Here is a 19,608-nt window from a genome sequence, read left to right as displayed (position 1 = left end):
TGTTGAAAAAAATGGCTTTTAAAATCCATGTAAAATAACTACAGATGCCTTTTAAAAATCCATTTTGTAACTAAAACAGAACATTAAGTACTTCTGTTCCTATTTGTAACATTTTTTTCTGGAATGTAAATTCAAACTACCCCGAAAAGCAACTATTTACAGGTAACAGTATTCCATGTAACTCATCACTTCCAAGCTTTGGAGAGGAGATGGACATGGCAAGAAGCAGATTTTGGCAAAATGCAGGGGTGGCTTTTTTGGAAAGCAGAAGCTGAATGGGATGCTGCTGTTGTGTTAAGACCGGAATAAATAGACCCTAAACTGAACAGAGATGAACTAGATTATCTCTAAGAGTTCTAGGGCTAAAATCCTATTAGTTGCACCCACCAGCATACTCAGCTAATCTCTACTCCGCCATAGAAAGTCACTGTGGGTTTGGAACGGGTAAAACCACTCCTGAAAGTCCTGTTGCGGTTGCTATTTATTTATTTTATTTATTTATTCTATTTATATCCCGACTATCTAGTCGATTAAGACCACTCTAGGCGGCTATAAGTCGGTTCCAAAATTTTGTCAGTTGAGCCCCCCCCCCAAAGCATAAATTTCAGATGGAGTAGAAAAAAGTGCCAAACCAGGACTGCAGTTGAACATGAAAAAGACAAAAATCATGACTACGCAACTTTAAGAACAACACAAATTTAGCACTGACAATTGAGAAGATAGAGATTTTTATATACAGTACAGTGGTGCCTCGCACAACGAGTGCACCATAGAACAACGAATCCGCACAACAGGGCCGTTCTAGCGATCGCAAATGCGATCGCACACCAACGGCCCCTATGGCTCAAAATCGCAGAGCGAAGGTCGGTAAGCAGTTCACTTACCGACCTTTGCTTTGCGACCTGCCGATCAGCTGTTCAGCAGCTTCAAAATGGCCGCTGGAAGCCCCAAAATGGCTGCGCGCAGCATTTTCGCGCCCTCGTTAAGCGAGGGGAGGGCGCGAAAATGGCTGCCGGCCATCGGAGAAACATCGCTGTACGGTGAGTAAAGCTGCTATTGGAACGCATTAAACTTAGTTTAATGCATTCCAATGGCCTTTTTTTATCCATACAGCGATGTTTTCACACAGTGAGGGTTAATCCGGAACGGATTAACCTCGTTGTGCGAGGCACCACTGTACTTGGGTTCAACCATCAATCCAAATGGAGATTGCCGCCAAGAAATCAGAAGCAAAGGGAGAATTGGGAGGGTAGCAATGAAGGAACTATAAAAGATCCTCATATGTCACTGAAGACCAAGACCAAAATCATCCACGCTCTTGTATTCCTGATCACCATGTAAGGAAAGGTGGACAGTAAAGAAAGCTGATGTGGGGCGGTGGGCAATGTTGGAAACGTGGTGCTGGAGGATTGCTTTGTGAATACCCAGACTGCCAGGAAGACAAACTAGATTAATTCAAGCAATGAACTATCTGCGGAAGCAAAGATGTTGAGATTGAGGGTGTCCTACTTTCCTTATGGGTTGGAATAAATATGCATGGCATGGTCCTCAAACTCTTTCAACGTCTAGTTCCCTTGGTTTACTGGCCACTGGCAGTCCGTGGCTCCCCAATGTGATCCTTTGGGTGCCCGGGGGGGGGGAGCAGGAAGCCCGGCCCGCGTTGTACTCAGTCCTAAAATCAAGTCCCAAAATGTTCAATGTTTGCAAAACCTCTGATGTTTGTATTTCGGGAAGCGACTTAGCAGCTCCAAGCAAGTGTTTTTAGTTGGCAACCAAATCTTTTTGGAATGACTCTGGTTGCTGAAATTTGTAGGAGGGGGAGGGGAAGGATGATCTGATCTTCCTCCCATTATGTTTTAATGAAGTGTACACATTATAATGTATTGTTTTAAAGTCCCAAAAATGGCCCCCAAATCCAGGAGGGCCAGCTGGGAGGGGCTGAGAGGCGGAGCCAGAAGGGAAAGGGGGGGGGGAGGTGAGGGAGATTGTCCATTGGTCCCTGAGGCAATAAATCCCTGAGGGAGACAGTCAAGGAGAGAGTCTGAAGTGAAATGTCAGTTAGAGAGAGAGAGAGAGAGAGAGTCAGTGAGGAGTTCAGGGAGGCATTTGAGAGGGTAGAATTTAAGAGTTTTGAAGAAGAGGGGCCGGACCCCTCCTTTCCCCTTCCCTCATGAACCAGATCTAATAAATCTTCTGCTCCTTTTCTCCACACGGCTGCCTGTGTGTGTGTGTGTGGGGGAAAAATGGCTGCCTGCCTTTTTTAAACCTTCCTTAGAAGCCGGATCCTGATTTTGGAGCGTTTCCCCAGATTTCTGGCCCTTCAGATCTTTGCTTGATGTTTTAGGATTTAACCACTGACTCTCTGGGGCTCTTCTTACAGTGGGGTCTCTACTTAAGAACAATCCAGCTTAAGAACAGCTCCATTTGCTAAATGTTGCTTCTACTTGAGAACAGAAATCCAAGATAAGAACAGGAAAAAAAAACCTTTCCTGATCTTTTTTTAAGGTCATCTTAGGTTAAAAAAAAAAATCTCCCCCAAGTGGTAGAGTACGTATTAACCAGCTTTGCATTAGTTCCTATGGGAACTAATGCTTCAATGTACAAACGCACCTCTACATAACAAAAAAACCCAGCCAGAACGGATTAATTGGTTTTCAGTCCATTCCTATGGGAAATTTTGCTTCAACTTAAGAACGTTTCAACTTAAGAACACCATTCCAAAACGGATTAAGTTCTTAAGTAGAGGTTCCACTGTATTTTCTCTCGCCTGTAAAGGCGAACAAACAGATTCCCCACAGACCTCATTCAGTCACCTTCAGAACAACACCCAACGCTTATGCGTAATCTTACCAGAAGGAAAAAAATATATCTGATTTTTATTTTTTTTTTATCAATGTGATCCCTTTTGCTTAGATCACATTGTAGTAAACATTATATATTAACTTTGATGCCTGTGATGTTTCAGGCTTCACATGGTCAACTCAGTCATGTTGGAGGAGTTTAATACATTTATGTTTTCAATTATTACATTTGTATCTTTGTGTTTTTTTGTGTGTGTAAACTGCCCAGAATACACATGTCCTAGATGGTATATCTAATAAAAATAAATAAAAAAATACATTGGAGTATGCAGATCCATAATGTCTCAGTAGGCAGGGGTTGATTCTGCCAATCACTCCGTTCTGCCCTGCGATTGGGGCGCTGTTGTGCCTTATTTATTTATTTATTTATTTATTTATTTATTTATTTATTTATTTATTTATTTATTTATTTATTTACTTATTTATTTATTTTATATCCCGCCTATCTGGTCGGTTAAGACCACTCTAGGCGGCTTAGTCCCTCCTCTCCCTCTTATGTGGCTTCCTTCTGGAAGGAGGGCCTTATTTTCCAAGATGGAGATGGGCTGTAATGCCGCTTTGCTATTTCTTTGCACCCACAGCTGACCCTCGGGTGTCACGACACGAGCAAGCACTAGAGGAAAAAGTCTTCCGCACAATGAAGAGTTCCAGCTCAGTTCTGTTGTCGCTTCTTCTGTGTCGTCTTTTGCTGCAGGTGCTCTTTCTTCTAAGTCCCCGGAGAGACATCCCAAAGAGGGCTTCCCTCATCTTTACGGAAGTTATGAGGCTTTCACAGGACCACCACGTTCTTGAAGATGCCCATTTGGATAGCTCTGAACCTCCCAATCGGGATTTCTTGATGTGCTCCTTTCTTAAGTTGTCCCCTTTTGGATATCCAAACTGGCTAAAGGAGGCATGCTTCTTCAGAAAAGGCAGATTTAATTTTGCTTCTCTTACAAAGAAAGGCCAGCCAAGGATACAATTCCTCCTCTGTGGAGAATTTCAACAAGATTCTGGTGAAGTCCAAATGCTCTGGCAGCATCATGCCACCCTCTGGGGCCTGCCTATCACCTGGGGGGGGGGGAAGCACCTGTCATCCACATATCAGTCTGGATGGGGTGAGGGTTGCACATGTCCATCCTTGCCCGCATGCACATGCATACAGAGAGAGAGGATGACAGGGTTGCTCAGACTAGGAGAGAGGCAAGCCCGTTCCAGGGCTCTTGATCAAGACGACTCAGACAGGGGGAAAGGCCATTGCAGGGAATAAGAGAGGAGGACCCAAAAGCCTTCTCCGTCCCTCGGGAGAACAGCTTGTGCGCCAGCCACTGCTTCAGAGAGAGACCGGTGGGAAGAGACACACCAAGGAGTTTCTTGACCTGAAAAGGAAGTTTTGCTTCCACACCTTGCTTTGTTTTGTCCGGATCAGGAGAGAGGACAACTGCTGGAATTTCTGCCTCCATCCTTCAATGTTGTTTCAGTTGCAAAAATATTTACCGATAAAGTTGCGCCTGGCCTGCTAGCTGCCTTATTACGTTTTGTAGATACAAGCTAACGTATTCAACAGGAAACAGAAGTTGTCCTCTATTAGCATTTATTCCTGGGTTTCTCAGTCTTGAGTATGAATTGCAAGAGCCTTGGAAAAAGCATATCTTAGGATTCAGGAGCTATTAAACATAATGAGGACAGCATGTCACGAGTGAAGAGCTCTGCTGGGAAATTTTAGAGCTAAAATACACCCTAGAAACGATCCGTCTCCTGTCCTTTGTGCCCTTAACCTGCCTGTGGAGGGTTTTGGGGTTCCAGGGAAGGAAGCCCCTCTGGCCCCCAGCAGAGCCGTCTCCATCCTCCAGAGAGAGGTGGGAAGAGAAGGCGGTGGGAAGGCAGGGCTTGGAAGGGAAACGGCTGGGTGTTTGCGGGGCGACAGCTGGATCCGAGGGTGCTGCTGGTGAAATTGGGAGGATGATGTGATCTGAATTTCAGAACTGGGTTTAGGAAAGTCGGTTCTCTTCTGGTAAAAGGGGGGGGGGAAGAAAGGAGGAAAAAAAAGAGAGATAGTGGGATTTCCCCAGTACGAATCCAAATAGAGTTAGAATGAGCTCTTTCGTTGTCTCAAAAATGTCACGTTTTAAAGTATTTTCAATGCTTTCGTTGATTCCAACATTTATGTGTTTGTTGCTCTTTCTAAAAGCACCGTAAGCTATTCTAGAAAAGTAGCACCAACCTACCTTCTCTCTGGTATAGAATATAAATAAATAGAGGCCTCACTTCTGTGTGGCAGAAGGAGGGAAGAATGTAATATCTCATCTATATTTTATAAATAAATCATTCTCAGCTAATGATGATCTTCTTTTCATTTATGTTGTCAGTTACCTTTAGTGAAGACCATTTCAGAGATCGGTCCAGTACCGTTTACCAGCCGTCCAGCGGATTCCCTCCTCGCTTCCTTGGGACGCTCGCGAGGAAGAACAGGATCCAGGTGGCGGTAAGGTCCCCTGCACGACCACCCTGGCAGCTGCAGGATTGGGGCCAGCTTGGTCCCCGGAGGAGCCCAGTGTTTGCAGGATCGAGAGCTGCGGGGGCTCTCAGGAGGTCCCCCTGGGAGCCCGGAGGACTTCAAGAACAGAAGTCCTTGGCTGGGCTGTTCCTGTGCTCTTGACCCCTGGTGCTCCAGATCCGTGGTTCCTGACCCAGCATTTCGGCTCTGGCTCCGTGCTCAGGTTTCCGTTCCCCTGCTCCTCTCCTGGCTAGTTGGACTGTTGGTGCTGTTGGCTAGACCCCTGGCTCCCCGCTGCTGAAGACGACCATTCGCACCCGGGACCCTGACCCGTCAGCGGGAGCAGGGCTGAAGAGGGAGGCAGGCCTGAGCCTGCTCAGAGATCACAGCAGGCAGGCAGGCAGACGACAGAGCAGAGGAACGGACAGCCAGGGAGGCAACCCTCTAATGGAGCATCCTGGGAAATGAGGTGTCTCTGAATGAGTGCCTGAAGACTCCTGGTTGCTGGATCTGATTATTATGCAGATGGCCAGCCTGGTTCTCTCCAGGCTGCCTGCTTGTAAACCAGACCGTTCTTCCTCCACCTGGGTCAGCCTGGATCTGTCCCCCACCAACACCACTGCCCACCTGGAGGATGAAACTGGGACTCTCTGCGCATGCCGGTCGCCTGGGTTCTCCCTGGCCTACGCCATGCGCCAGATCAGACTGTCCTCCTCGCCTTCTATCGTCTGTAGGCACCAACGACTGCTCTCCGAGAGCTGCCCTTCCCACCCTCTTCTACCCGATCTTTACAGCTGGAAGTCTCCATGTTGATCTCGGAGGCTTCCTGCCGAAAATAAAAAACAAGAAAACCACAGAGATTCTGCCCTAAAATTCCCAGTTCCTTCTGATTCCGTGAAATGTTGACCCGGCCGATGGGTGGCACATGGATTTAAAATCTGGCTCCATGTTTAATGTCTGGCTGTCCCTCTCCTCAAAGGGGTCTCTGGAAGCCTCCACACAGAGGGGAGTAATGAGTTACAAGTAACAGAACTACCTGCAACTAATTACTTTTTTTCTTTTCTTCTTTGAGAAGAAAGGCTTAACAAAGTTCAGTTTCTCAAGCAATGCAACAAGAAGGATTGAATTACATTTTATTGGTTTATTTATTTTTTTAGGAAGGAAAAGGCACAGTAATAAACAAACAAAAAGTAACAGTCCTCAAAACACATAATGAGTTTGTTTTTCAAAATAATGAACTTTCACCCACGGTTGAGGTAGCTGGAGTTTTTAAAAGGAAATTCCCAAATTTGGGCTTTTCCCTTTCTGAGCGAAAGAGCTACAGGAGCCGAGGGATTTGAGTGTGAATTGAGAAACGCCAAACCTTCTTTCGCCAACACGAGGTAATATGAAAAGATCAATCTGCGCACAGGCGCAACCAGGGAGTGTCCCATGACATTTTGCTGCCTGAGGCACACCCCCAAATGTCAGACACCGGTTACACTAGGCAAGGTTAAGGTCATTCGGCGCCAACAGTGATTTGGACCCATAAAGCAAAATATTCCCCAGGCACTTGACAGTAAAAACACCGTAGCAATGTAGGATGGTGGTAAAATCGGTTCTGCACAAATTCTCCTGCAGGAGACGCCGGGCGATCTTGGCGTCTTGGTCAGGGTGGACAGGAGAAAAGGCGGGCGAGACACCAGGGAGGTGGTGAAGGGGAACCTCGGAGAAGCCATCGCCTTGGTTGATTTTTAAGACGTGGACTCCTCTTTCTCTCCCCGGCTGACACAGGTTGCAGATCTGCCTGGAAATCTTGGCTCATGATTCCAGTCCTGATATGAGACAGAGCAGAGAGCAACAGGGAAAGAGTCCCCTGGACTGCAAGGAGAACAGACCTCTCCGTTCTGAAGGAAATCAACCCCGAGTGCTCACTGGAAGGACAGATCCTGAAGCTGAGGCTCCAGTACTTTGGCCACCTCATGAGAAGAGAAGACTCCCTGGAAAAGACCCTGATGTTGGGAAAGTGTGAAGGCAAGAGGAGAAGGGGACGACAGAGGATGATTAGATGGTTGGACAGGGTCACCGAAGCGACCAACATGACTTTGACCCAACTCCGGGAGGCCGTGGAAGACAGGAGGGCCTGGCGTGCTCTGGTCCAGGGGGTCACGAAGAGTCGGACACGACTTAACGACTAAATAACAACAACAATTGTGCCACCCTGATTTGAAAAGTTCGCACACGTGCCCAGCTTCCTGGCATGCCCCCTCCTGCTCCCCCACACGTGCCAGGGAACCCCTACTGTGTCTAGCCCGGCCCCGTCGAGGGACAGACTGAAACCTGAGAAGCGAGACCAAATAAACCTCCAGTCGCCTCCTCCGTGGTGTGTGTGTGGTTTTTCTGTCTGGCTCGGAAAGGGGACTTTTGCGCGGGTTCGAAGACAAACAAAGTTTAGGGTTTGTGCTTTTCGGGAAGAAGGCCTCCCTCCCCAGAGCTCTTTCTCTGTGTGGAAGAGGTCTTGGATTCGAATCCCGGGAATCTCCGTGCAAGGAGAAAACACACATGAGTCGGTTCAGACCCAGCACGAACTCCCCAGGTCATGCCTCCTGAGCATAATATAACTTTCACCCGACGCACCTAGAAGGGCACCTAGTGAGGCTTTCCAAGCAAGGCTTTCATTTGGGGGATTTTCAGGGAGATGGGCCAGTGGGAGTCTCGGAAAATACAGGATAGCGTCTCCTGCCTTTGAGAAAGGCTGGGTGGCCTTCAATGCAATGCACGTTTTCAGAAGCAGCTACCATCTTCATCTAATGCAGGATGCAAAAAACCATGTTTTTTTGCTATTAGGACTCCTTATCCGCGGGACCAGTATCCACTGATTCAATGATCCACGGTCTGAAAACATTAAAAGCGAAATCTCAGAAACAAAAATTTTGAAAATTAAGTTACTGGAGCTAGCGTTCTCAAAACTGTTTTTTTCAATTTTACGAAATACCTTAAGAGAATTTTTAATATGGATAAGATACTTGGTATGCCTCTGCTGCTTATCATACTGTGGTTCCCTTATTTGGGGGTGGGGTATAAGTACGTATATGTGACATCCCATGTGGGGCAGTGGGTAAATTAATGACTGAGACTCCAGAGACCTGGGTTCGAATCACCGCTCAGCCATTAAAACTCACAGGGTGTATGGAACTGGTAAAACCACCCCTTAAATAGCCCTGTTAGGATCACCGTAAATCTATGGCCCATAACAACAAGTGTATACATGCCTTCTGCACTGAAAAAAAATTGAAATTTTTAGAAACTTTAAGGACCATTTTAATGGGAAAAAAAAACAGGACAATCAAGATGGTAGTAGAGCTGGCGGGAGACCTCAGTGCTTTAAGTCTCTGAGCGTTGCAATATTAGGGTGCCCGTCTGAAACAGAAATAGAATGCAGGAAAGGAATGAAGTAGCTTGGCCATCATCATCCTCTTAGAACTCTTGAGCTAAAAGGGGCCCTTTACCGGCCATCATTCTAGACAGCTGCCGTGGGTGCTGTCAGAATCCAGGCTGCCCTCGGCTAGGTAAAGCTTGGCGTCCTTCTTCCTGCTGGCAACGCGGGCGTCCTATTGTGCCGCCATTTTTGGTCATTTCCTGGCTTTTCGACCCATGAACACAGACGCTCAAGACCCCACATTCATAAACCAGTGTGTGTTTTTTTTTGAAAGAACTGAATATTATCCTTTATTTTAAGGATGTTCAGCTGCTTTGGCCCCTTTTTTAAGGAGAAAGGTGGGGAAACCATCTTTTAAAAGATAGATAAATCTATCTCTACAAATGAGCCTATTTTGTGCTTGTGCTTAACCACGGCTTGTCCTCAGGGGTATCAGAAACCCGGAGAAGGGAGATATTTATTTTTCACGTATTTATGAATAAGGAGGTTTACTAACATACAAGGGTTAGCCTATTTTTTTTTGTCAACCTCCTTGGCCAGCTCAAGTTGGCACCTTTCTGTGACTTCACAAACCTTGGCCAGGCCATCTTGTGACAACAGGATTTACTCAGGAGGAGGAGGAGGACCAAGGCTCACTCTGTTGATGGACAGCGAGCGTGAGGGAAGCACAGATTCATCCCTGTGTTTTTCCATCACAAAATGCTGACTCTCACAGTGATCATCGCTCAAGCCCTTGAGAGATGGATGCGCAGACCCAATCGTGATGTGGACGATCCTCCCGAGGAGGAGGAGGAGAAAGGTGAGTTTTCTCTCTCTCTTTTTAAATTAATTAATTAATTAATTTTTCTCTTTATAGAGGTAGGGTAGAGTAAGGGACAACTGGGGTAAGGATACATTTAGAGGGGATGGATTTGAACGGTCACATTACAAATCGGTATTTTTTTCCCCATAATAATTCTAAATAATCTCTTCTAAGAATAATTCCAATTATCATACAAAAATATATACATTATATAGGGGAAAAAAATCTAAATCCAGACAGGTATTTTGTAATTCTCATTATTACGGTAATTATGTAGCTGGGTTTTTGTTTTGTTTTGTGTTTTTTGCAACCATGTATATAGTGACAGCCAAGTTTCCCGATGGTCCTTTTTTTCTTTTTTGGATTCAACCATTCTGTTAACTTCTATTTCTGCGGTTTCCAGTATTTTCCCTATCAGTTCATCCATTTGGGGTATTCCAGACTCCATCCAGTGTTTTGCGAAGACTATTTTTGCCGCTGTTATCATATGGATGGCTAAGAATATTTTTTTCAGAATCTGATGTATTAGGCAAAATATTTAGTAGGAAAAAATTCTGGTATCATTGATACTGGAGTTTCTAATATCTCTTGCAGTATTTTTGGGCTTCTTTACATTGTGGTAAAATGTCCCTTCTTTTTGTTTATATTTCCAACATATATTTGAGAATTGAGTGCTTATTTCGCCCAGAATTGTGGGAGTCATAATACCGTCTGTAGAACATTCTATATACAGTATATTCTCCTTGAATACGGTAGATTTAGTTATATTTATATTTATTTTCCAGATTTGTTCCCATTGGTTTAATTCAATATTGTGTCCTACATTCAGTGCCCATTTGATCATACATGCTTTTACTACTTCATCTTGTGTTTCAAAATCTAGCAAGAAATTATATAGTGACTTAATCCATTTTCTTTCTGATTCTGAAAGAATTCTGTTGAAAGGAGTGTTTCCTTGATAAAACCCCTGTTGCTTATCTTTAGTATACCTTGATATTAATTGGGATTGCGCCCACCAATCCATTTAAATGCCTCGGTCTATTAGCTCTTGTTGTGTTTTAATAGAAACGTCGATATTTATAACCTCACTGCATCTTACTATTTTCTTATTTTCTCTCAAATGTGGTAGAACAAATGCTTCAATTGGTGTTACCCACTGTGGTATTTTAATATACATTTGGTTTTTGGCTTTATTCCACATTGACAAGAGTGCCTTCCTTAGTAGATGGTTACTGAATTGTTTGAAGTCTTCTGTTCTATTGTGCCATACGAATGCATGCCAGCCTCATTTCAGATCGTATCCTTCTAGTTTTAGGAGTCTCGTGTTTTCCAAAGTTATCCACTCCTTAATCCATATCAATGCCGATGCCCTGTAATAGAGAAGCCAATTCGGAAGTCCCATCCCTCCTCTTATTTTTTGGTCTTGTAGATATTTAATTTTAATTCTGGGTTTTTTCGTCTGCCAGATAAATTTATTATTATTATTAATATTATTTGTTTTAAAACAATTGGAATTGTTGGGAAAAGGAATATGAATTTTGGTAGAATGTTCATTTTGATTGTAGCAATTCTACCCATCATTGATAATTGTAGATTTGTCGAACTAGAAAGGTCTGTCTTAATTTTGTCCATCAATTTTAAGTAATTATCTTTCAAAAGAGTGCTTGTTTTCTTTGTAAAGAATATGCCCAAATATTTTCCTTTCCTGAAAATTTGTAATTTGTAATAATTCATCTATCTCCTTTTGCATGTTTTAGCCATAATTTTTGTTTTTTTGTGGTATATTTTTAACCCTGTCATTTCACCATATTCTTTTAATTCCAAAATCATAGCTTCTGTTGATTCCCTAGGATTTTCAACTACTATGAGCAGGTCATCTGCAAAGGCCTGTACCTTGAATATTTCTCCTCTGATTTTAAGTCCTTTAATTTTATCCGATATTCGTATCTGATGCACTAGTGCTTCTATTACCGAAACTTCATACATTGTAAATGGCTGGTTCAGAATATCTTGTTGTTGTTTTGATAGCTTGGTGTGGTTTTTTTCTTTGGATATATTCTTTCTGCTTCATGGATGGCATGCATCCTTCTGTGTATAATGTTGTATAGAACTTTTCCACTATTTCTTTGAGTTCTCGAGGTCCCGTGACGAGTTCTCCTTTTTGGTTTCTGAGGCTTAAGATATAATTTTTGGTTCTTTCCTTCTATAGCTTATATGCCAGCCGTCTCCCTATTTTATTGGCGTTTTCGAAATATATTTGTTTTGTATACTTTAATTTGTTTGCTAGGTCCTCAGTTATTAGGGTATTCAATTTATGTTGTATCATCTGTATCTTCTGTTTTAAGTGTGTCGCTGTTGGATTTTGTTTCGATAGTGCCTCCTCTTTCTTTAGTTCTGCCTCTAGTGCTTGGTATTTTTTATTTCTTTCCCTTCTCCTTGCTGCTGTAATTTTTATGGACACACCTTGGAATATACTGCTTTGCTTGCTTCCCAAATAGTCTGTGTTGATATTCTCTGTGTTGCAATTCTTTGGAAGTAGTCTTCCGTCTCTTCCCTAATCGTCTTCGCTGCTTCCTCGTCTCTCAATAAATTGGTGTTTAGTCTCCATTGTGATGGGTTTTGTATAGGTCTGGACCTTCAGTGTAACTGTACAGCAGTCTGATATTGTCCTGGGTAACATTTGTGTTTCTTGTACTTCATCTATCCATGTTCGAGGGATCCAGCAGGCATCAATTCTTGACCATGATTGGTGTCTATTTGAGTAGAAGGCATAGTCTCTGGATCTGGGATAGCTTGTTCTCCATACATATATCAGTTCTAATTTATTTGCCAATAGAAGAAATCGAGTTTTCTCATGAAGCCACGTTTCCCCCACCCTCCGTCTTGTAACAAAGTGTTTCTTTTCTTCTTTTTCAAGGTTTCGGATGTGGTGCATCTCCTAGGATTAGGAGCCCACGCCAGTCAAGATCTCTGGCCCTGGATGGATCGCTCCCACAATCATCCTCCCCGGAGCCCCCTCCAGAGCCAAACGACCAGCTTGAACAGGGGGTGGAGTGCTGGACGGAAGAAACAACTTTTCCTGAGACGCAGGTGCTGTGGGGTCACCTTCCAGTTTGGGACTCTTGGTCCTCTCTCCTGAACCACCGGAGGATCGTGGCCCATGCGGTCAGGCTGATGGGGAGCAATCCCTATATGATCCACCCAAAACAGCCACCCCACGAACATTTTCCATGGATGTGCTGTTACTACAGAATAAAGTACCCAGAGAGGTGTGGGATGATTGAGAAAAAGACAGCTGCCGTCATCCTCACCAGCGACCCTTCCTGTGACCAAAAACAGGGTGAAGACGTTCTTGGTGCTCCCGGAGCCCCCGGGCCCTGCGATGGAGATGTCGCAGAAGGAAATGAACTGGGACGCTCCGAGGGAGACGTGTCCCTCCGGATGGATCAGAACGAACCAGATGGACGGTCTCAGTTGGTAGCTGACGCCACCTGGGACGCTTCCGGAGATGGTTCTGGGGATTTTTTGGTTTCCCTGGAAGACCCTCCCAGTTCAGAAGATCGTGGCCTGGAGGCTGAGGCCGATGGGAAGCAATCCCAATGTGATGTGCCCCTAACTGCCACCCCACCCACCCATGTTTTCGTGGATGAGACACCAACGGAGGAATGCAAGAAGGCAGAAGACTACCAGACCAACGGTGGTGAGGATAATCAAGTTCTCCTGGCAGAGATGCCCGAGGCTGCCCTACCGAACCTGGAGGGATGTGGAGACAGCGAGATGACAGCTGACATCATCCTCACCTGCACCCCTTCCTGTGACCAAACACCGAGTGAAGACGTTCTTGGTGCTCCCGGAGCCCCAAAGCCCTGCGATGGAGATGTCGCAGAAGGAAACGAACAGGGACGCTCCAAGGGCGACGTGTCCCTGACGGTGAATCAGAACGAACCAGGTGGACGGTCTCAGTTGGTAGCTGACGCCACCTGGGATGATTGCAGAGATAGTTCTGGGGATTTCTTGGTTTCCCTGGAAGACCCTTCCGATGCAGAAGATCGTGACCGGGGGGCCGAGGCCGATGGGGCGCAATCCCAGTGGGATGTGCCCCTAACCGCCACCCCACCCACCCATGTTTTCGTGGATGAGACACCAATGGAGAAATCCAGGAATGCAGAAAACAGCCAGACCAACGGTGGTGAGGAGGACCATCAAGGTCCCCTCTTGGCACAGATGCCCAAGGCTGCCCCACCCAACCTGGAGGGATATGGAGACAGTGAGATGCCAGCTGACATCATCCTCACTGGTACCCCCTCCTGTGACCAAAAACAGAGTGAAGACATTCTTGGTGCTCCCAGAGCCACCGGGCCCTGCGATGGAGATGTCGCAGAAGGAAACGAACAGGGACGCTCAGAGGGCGACGTGTCCCTCCAGGTGGATCAGAACGAACCAGGTGGACGGTCTCAGTTGGTAGCTGACGCCACCTGGGACGATTGCAGAGATAGTTCTGGGGATTTCTTGGTTTCCCTGGAAGACCCTCCCGATGGAGAAGATCATGGCCGGGGGGCTGAGGCCGATGGGGAGCAATCCCAATGGGATGTGCCCCTAACCGCCACCCCACCCACCCATGTTTTCGTGGATGAGACACCAATGGAGAAATCCAAGAAGGCAGAAAACAACCAGACCAACAGTGGTGAGGAGGACAGTGAAGGTCTCCTCCTGGCACAGATGCCTGAGGCTGCCCTACCCAACCTGGAGGGATGTGGAGACAGTGAGATGCCAGCTGACATCATCCTCGCTGGTACCCCCTCCTGTGACCAAAAACAGGGTGAAGACATTCTTGGTGCTCCCGGAGCCACCGGGCCCTGCAATGGAGATGTCGCAGAAGGAAACAAACTGGGACGCTCAGAGGGCGACGTGTCCCTCCAGGTGGATCAGAACGAACCAGGTGGACAGTTCATAGCTGACGCCACCTGGGACGTTTGCGGAGATGGTTCTGGGGATTTCTCGCTTTCTCTGGAAGACCCTCCCGATGCAGAAGATCGTGGCCTGGAGGCTGAGGCCGATGGGAAGCAATCCCAATCCAATCAGCCCTTAACCCCCGCCCCACCCACCCATGTTTTCATGGATGAGACACCAAAGGAGGAATTCAAGAAGGCAGAAAATAACCAGACCAACAGTGGTGAGGGGGCCAATCGAAGTCTCCTCCTAGCAGAGATGCTTAACGCTGCCCCACCCAACCTGGAGGCATGTGGGACATCAGAGTATCATGGCCTGGGGGCTCAGGCCAATGCGGATTTCCGGTTCCAGGACCAGCTGTCGCTGTGAGTATATGAAGACGAGGGAGTAAACCGGAGCAGAAGGGGAGGGCCTTTCTCCCTCGCTCCCTTTTTTGAATTTGCCCCACAGTGGGTTTCTGCTCAGGGCCCTGTCGGACGATTTCCCCTCTAAGCTTCTTTGTCCTCTTGCTTCCTTTTCCAGGAGGAAGGAGCGGGAACTGGATCGGTTTTTCAAATTCCTGAACCAAGACCTGGACAAAGCCGTGAGGACAGAAGGTCAGGAGGGGCCGCGTGTCATTTTCTAGCGCTCAGTGTTTCTTCCATCTTAGCGCCCAGCAGGATAAGAGACTGTTTTCTTTAGTCCCTCTTCTCTGCTGCAGAGTTTGGGGTGCTGGTTAACTCTTCCAGCTGTGCCGCAAAAGGGCAGGGATTTACAGAGCAGAATAGCTTCACATTCCCCCAAATAGGCCACTCCTTTTTTTCTCACTAAGTGGCACCTGCAATCTCCATAACTCTTTCTCTCAGACATTAGGTGGAGAAAGAACAAAAGGTTTGATTACTTAACCTTTGAATAGCAAACTGACAGACGCGACTGCTTTCAGCAACAGATTTCAAAACACGGACTGCGATTAGCAGACCACAGACCGGGGGGGGGGAGAATTGAGCAAAGAGAGGCGGGGCTGGCTTTGGATTCAGAGGCAGGAAGGAACGATTGGTTACTGCTGGGTAGATTGATGGTCATCTCAGCCTAGAAAACTTCCTCCCAGCCACGCCTACTAAACGCAGCGTGCAAGATTGCAATCACTCCAACTTTCTCGACTTCGTTTTTCCCCCCTGCTCTTAAGCTACACTTGGCTCTTGTGAGTCAATCTTTATTTCAAACGGCGGTGGTTGTTGCGTCCTGTTTTTAAAAAAAACGCAACACACTTTTTTTGCTCCTTTGTTGTGTTCAATCTGGCCAAACGCCACCCCCTCCACAGACAGAGGAGCGGGAGGAGTTTTAGCCAAGCAAAGTGAAATCAGGACGAAGCCCGAAAGCAGTGGGAATCATGGGAAATTCGGTTTCTTTTAGTTTAGTTTCTTTTGCCTTTCTTCCGATTTCTCTCTCCCAACGGCGCAGAGGGGCTCAGGCTTCGGCGGCGGCGAGAGCAGGTCCTCCAGGAATCGCCCCATCAGAGGACCCAGTTCGTGACGCAGTGAGTATTCCTGTCCCCGGCTGATGGGCAAAAGAGGGAACCAACGAGGGGTGGGTGGGTTTATTTATGGGCAAGAGGGAAAACCCCGGTTTCCTGTCCCATCTCCCAGGAACCGGGGTTTGAGATCAGCGGTTTCTCCAGTTTGTGGACACCCTCTCTGCCATCTGAGATGGACCAACGGTGCCTTTGGTGTCAGGCAGTGTCCTCTATTCCCATTTAAACTGCCTTTTATTCGGTATCATGAGGACTAGAACCTCCAGTTTGTTCCCCTTGTGGGGCAGTGCGATGCTGTCGGTTTCCTGGCCGTCACAGGACACACGGGGAAATGCACTCCAGCCTGACCCGGATTCGTGGCCAAACTGTATTGTTTTGGTCCGAGTATTGGGCTATTACTTTTTTGGGGGGGTGGATGTTTTGGGCCGAAGCAGATGCAAGGATCTCTTTTAAGGGAGATGGCTTTGGCAAGTGGAAGAACAGGTTAACCTTGCTTTTTTGGGGGGTCTCCAATCTTTAATGCTCATCTCTCGTCTTTCTTTCCTTCCTCTTTTCCTCATCCCCTGTTTTCTTACGAATCTCACAGGGCTGCAGAGGTGGGCCCCTCTCCTGGAATAGGGCAGCTCCAGAGGAGGTGGAAGCACATGAAGAGGAACAGGTGCTCCATCTGCTGAGGGGGTCCGCGCTGGCCCAGAGGGACCCCCAGAGAAGATTGAGATCGTCCCTCTTCAGTACAAGATCTGCCTCGGCCGCCGTTCAGTTCTTTCTGCCTTCCAAAAAAACTGCCCAAATCTGCAATTAAACTTGGACATTATGATTGACCTAGAAGACAGTTACCTGTAAATAGTTACCTGTAAATAGTTAGCTTCTACAATGCAGCAAGTTACATTACAAAATCATAACAAACAGGAACTAAATTACTTCATCTTATGTTCCCGGATGTTACAAAATGGGTTTATAAAAGGCCTCTGTCTGAGTTATAGATGGATTTTGAAAGCCACGACGGAAGGGCTGTTCTCTCCCCCTCGCTTCCAGGTCTCTCCGGACGAGCTGGCAAGGCCTCATCCGGGCCCAATCCACCAGACAGCCCTCTCCCGCATCATGCCTTTTCCGCCTCAAGGTTTTTTCCAACCTCAACAAGCCTGCAATGGGACCCACCTGTCCTGGGCAGCTCCTCGCTGTGGCCTTGTCGGCTTTCTCGGCAGCACCTCTGAGGAGGAGGAAGAGCGCTCCGAGTCCCCCAAACCAACCCAAAGCCGAAGACACGGATAGAGGAGTTTCGCCTAGGAAACACCAGCTGGCCGAGTCACGAATACGGCTCATCGGCCGGACCTCCTGAGATTCTTCAAAGGAACAAGGACACTGGTGCTGATGCAACAGAAACTGGATCCACGTTGTACCTTTTGGGCAGGGAGAGCATCTTCGCTGGTGGGGGTCTGTTTCACCCTTGATCAGAGCCCAAGGGCCGTGTGTCGCTGGCCTCCCGTTTGCCCGATCCTCTTCCTGAATGAGGCAACGTCGATAGAGATCCCTCTGTTCCTGATGATCTCTCTCGGATGGAGAGACGAATGGAAGAAAAACCCGTCAGAGTTGGGCCACGGAAAGGGAGCTCTCCTGCCTCCGGGAGGCCAGTTCTGTTGTGCGGACATGAGAACGATTCACGCCAAGCCACATGGACAGGGTTCGAGTGTGCGTCTGTGCTTCATTCAAGATGCATTTGATCATTTCTGGAACTGGTGCTAGAAGAAAGCTGATTTTGGCCTCAGGAAGACCCTTGCTTCTTGATTATGATTATTTATTATTATGGCCCCTCCTTGTTTCTGGCTTGGCCATACTTGGAAAAAAGCGGTCCTGGAGACAGACCAACAAGAACATTGTCAATAAATGGCAAAAGTCACACACAATTAAAAAAAAAAAACCTAGTGGGAACAATGGCTGTTGTGGGTTTTTCGGGCTTTTTGACCGTGTTCTGAAAGTTATTCTTCCTAACGTTTCGCCAGTCTCTGTGGCTAGCCTCTTCAGAGGACAGGAATCAGAACTCTGTAATCTGCTGCAGCTTGTTTGGAGAGTTGAGTATTTATAGCTGTGGGATCAGCCTTTGTCCTTTTCAGGAGATGGGTGATTATGGTGATCAGTGTTTCTTTTTTAAATGGGTATATTGTTGTAATAAGGAGGAGAGATCTGTCACTGTGATTGATGGGTGTCGTTAGCTGGTCTTTTGCATGCAGTGATCACTGGTTCTTGTGCCTGGGTTAGAGTTTCTTGACCTTTTGCAGGTTGTATTTTTTAAGTGCTGGGACCCAGGCTTTGTTGAGTTTTAAACTTCTTTTTTGTTGAAGCTCTGCTGGTGTTTGTGGGTTTCAATGGATTCCCTGTGCAGTCTAACGTAGTGATTGCTGGTGTTGTCCAGTACTTCAGTATTTTGAAATAGAATTTCATGTCCAGCTTGTTTCTGGGCATGTTCAGCTACAGCCGATTTTTTCGGTTGTTTTCGTCTGCAGCGTCTCTCATGTTCTTTGATTCCGGTGTGGATGCTTCCTTTTGTGGTTCCAATATATACCTGGCCACAACCGCAAGGTATCTGGTATACTCCTGCAGTGGTGAAGGGGGGTCCCTTCTGTCCTTTGCTGACTGTAACATTTGTTGTATGGGCTTGCATACTGTTTGTAGGTTGTGTTTTTTCAAATGTTTCCCCATGCAGTCCGTAACCCCTTTGATGTATGGCAGAAATACCGTATTTTTCCATTTACAAGACAACCCAAAGTATAAGACGACCCCCTTTTCTAACCCCCAAATTAGAAAATTTGCACGCTTGCACCCCTTTGATCCTGACACCCTTTCCCCGCTGCATTTCCCACTTCCTAAGCCCTCCGGAGCTTAGGAAATGGGTAATGCAGCCATGAAAGGGCAGCGTGCTCGCGCCCCTTTGATCCTGACACCCTTTCCCCGCTGCATTTCCCACTTCCTAAACCCTCCGGAGCTTAGAAAATGGGTAATGCAGCCATGAAAGGGCCGCGCGCTTGCACCCCTTTGATCCTGACGCCGTTTCCCCGCTGCTTAAGGATCAAAGGGGTGCGAGTGCGCTGCCCTTTCATGGATGTTTTAATCTGTGGTTTTGCAAAAGGCAGGGAAAGCGGCTGCCTGCCATGTATAAAACGACCCTCCATTTTTGGTCTGATTGTTTAAGCAAAAAAGTCTCATTTTATACACGGAAAAATACGGTGCTTTATTTGTGGGTGGCTGTTTTTCCTCTTCAGTTTGGTGTTGTTTCCTTGGTTTGGTGGCTCTTGTGATTTCGTTTTTGGAGTAGCCATTTGCCTGTAGGGCCCAATTTAGATGGTTGAGTTTGGTGCTGAGAAATTGAGCTTCACAGCTCCGATTTGCACAGTTTCCCAGTATTTTGATTATGCTTTTTTTTTTTGCTGTGGGTCATGGTTGGAGTTTTTGTGTAGGTACCGGTCTGTGCGGGTGGGTTTAATGTAGACCTTGTGTCCCAATAGGACATCAGTTTTGCATATGACCATAGCATCTAAGAATGGCCATGGAAAAAGAAATAGAGGGTCAACTCCTGTTCTTAGAGGCCATGGTCAT

The 19,608-nt window shown here is 46.6% G+C and overlaps 1 protein-coding gene across 1 annotated transcript; it reads left to right on the top strand.

Annotated features, from left to right (window-relative positions):
* Nucleotides 1–14,723: 14,723 nt before the first annotated feature.
* Nucleotides 14,724–18,959, top strand: LOC140702808 (uncharacterized). The gene is made up of 4 exons (XM_072984064.2): nucleotides 14,724–14,872; nucleotides 15,030–15,103; nucleotides 15,948–16,023; nucleotides 16,604–18,959. Exons 1-4 carry the CDS (start codon nucleotides 14,766–14,768, stop codon nucleotides 16,689–16,691), a joined length of 345 nt encoding a protein of 114 aa, XP_072840165.2. The 5' UTR covers nucleotides 14,724–14,765; the 3' UTR covers nucleotides 16,692–18,959.
* The last annotated feature ends 649 nt before the right edge of the window (nucleotides 18,960–19,608 follow it).

Source organism: Pogona vitticeps, chromosome 15 (assembly GCF_051106095.1).
Source record: "Pogona vitticeps strain Pit_001003342236 chromosome 15, PviZW2.1, whole genome shotgun sequence".
NCBI classification, from domain to species: Eukaryota; Metazoa; Chordata; class Lepidosauria; order Squamata; family Agamidae; genus Pogona; species Pogona vitticeps.
The sequence above is the reverse complement of the archived record's forward strand: the minus strand, read 5'-3'. Positions and strand labels throughout refer to the sequence as shown.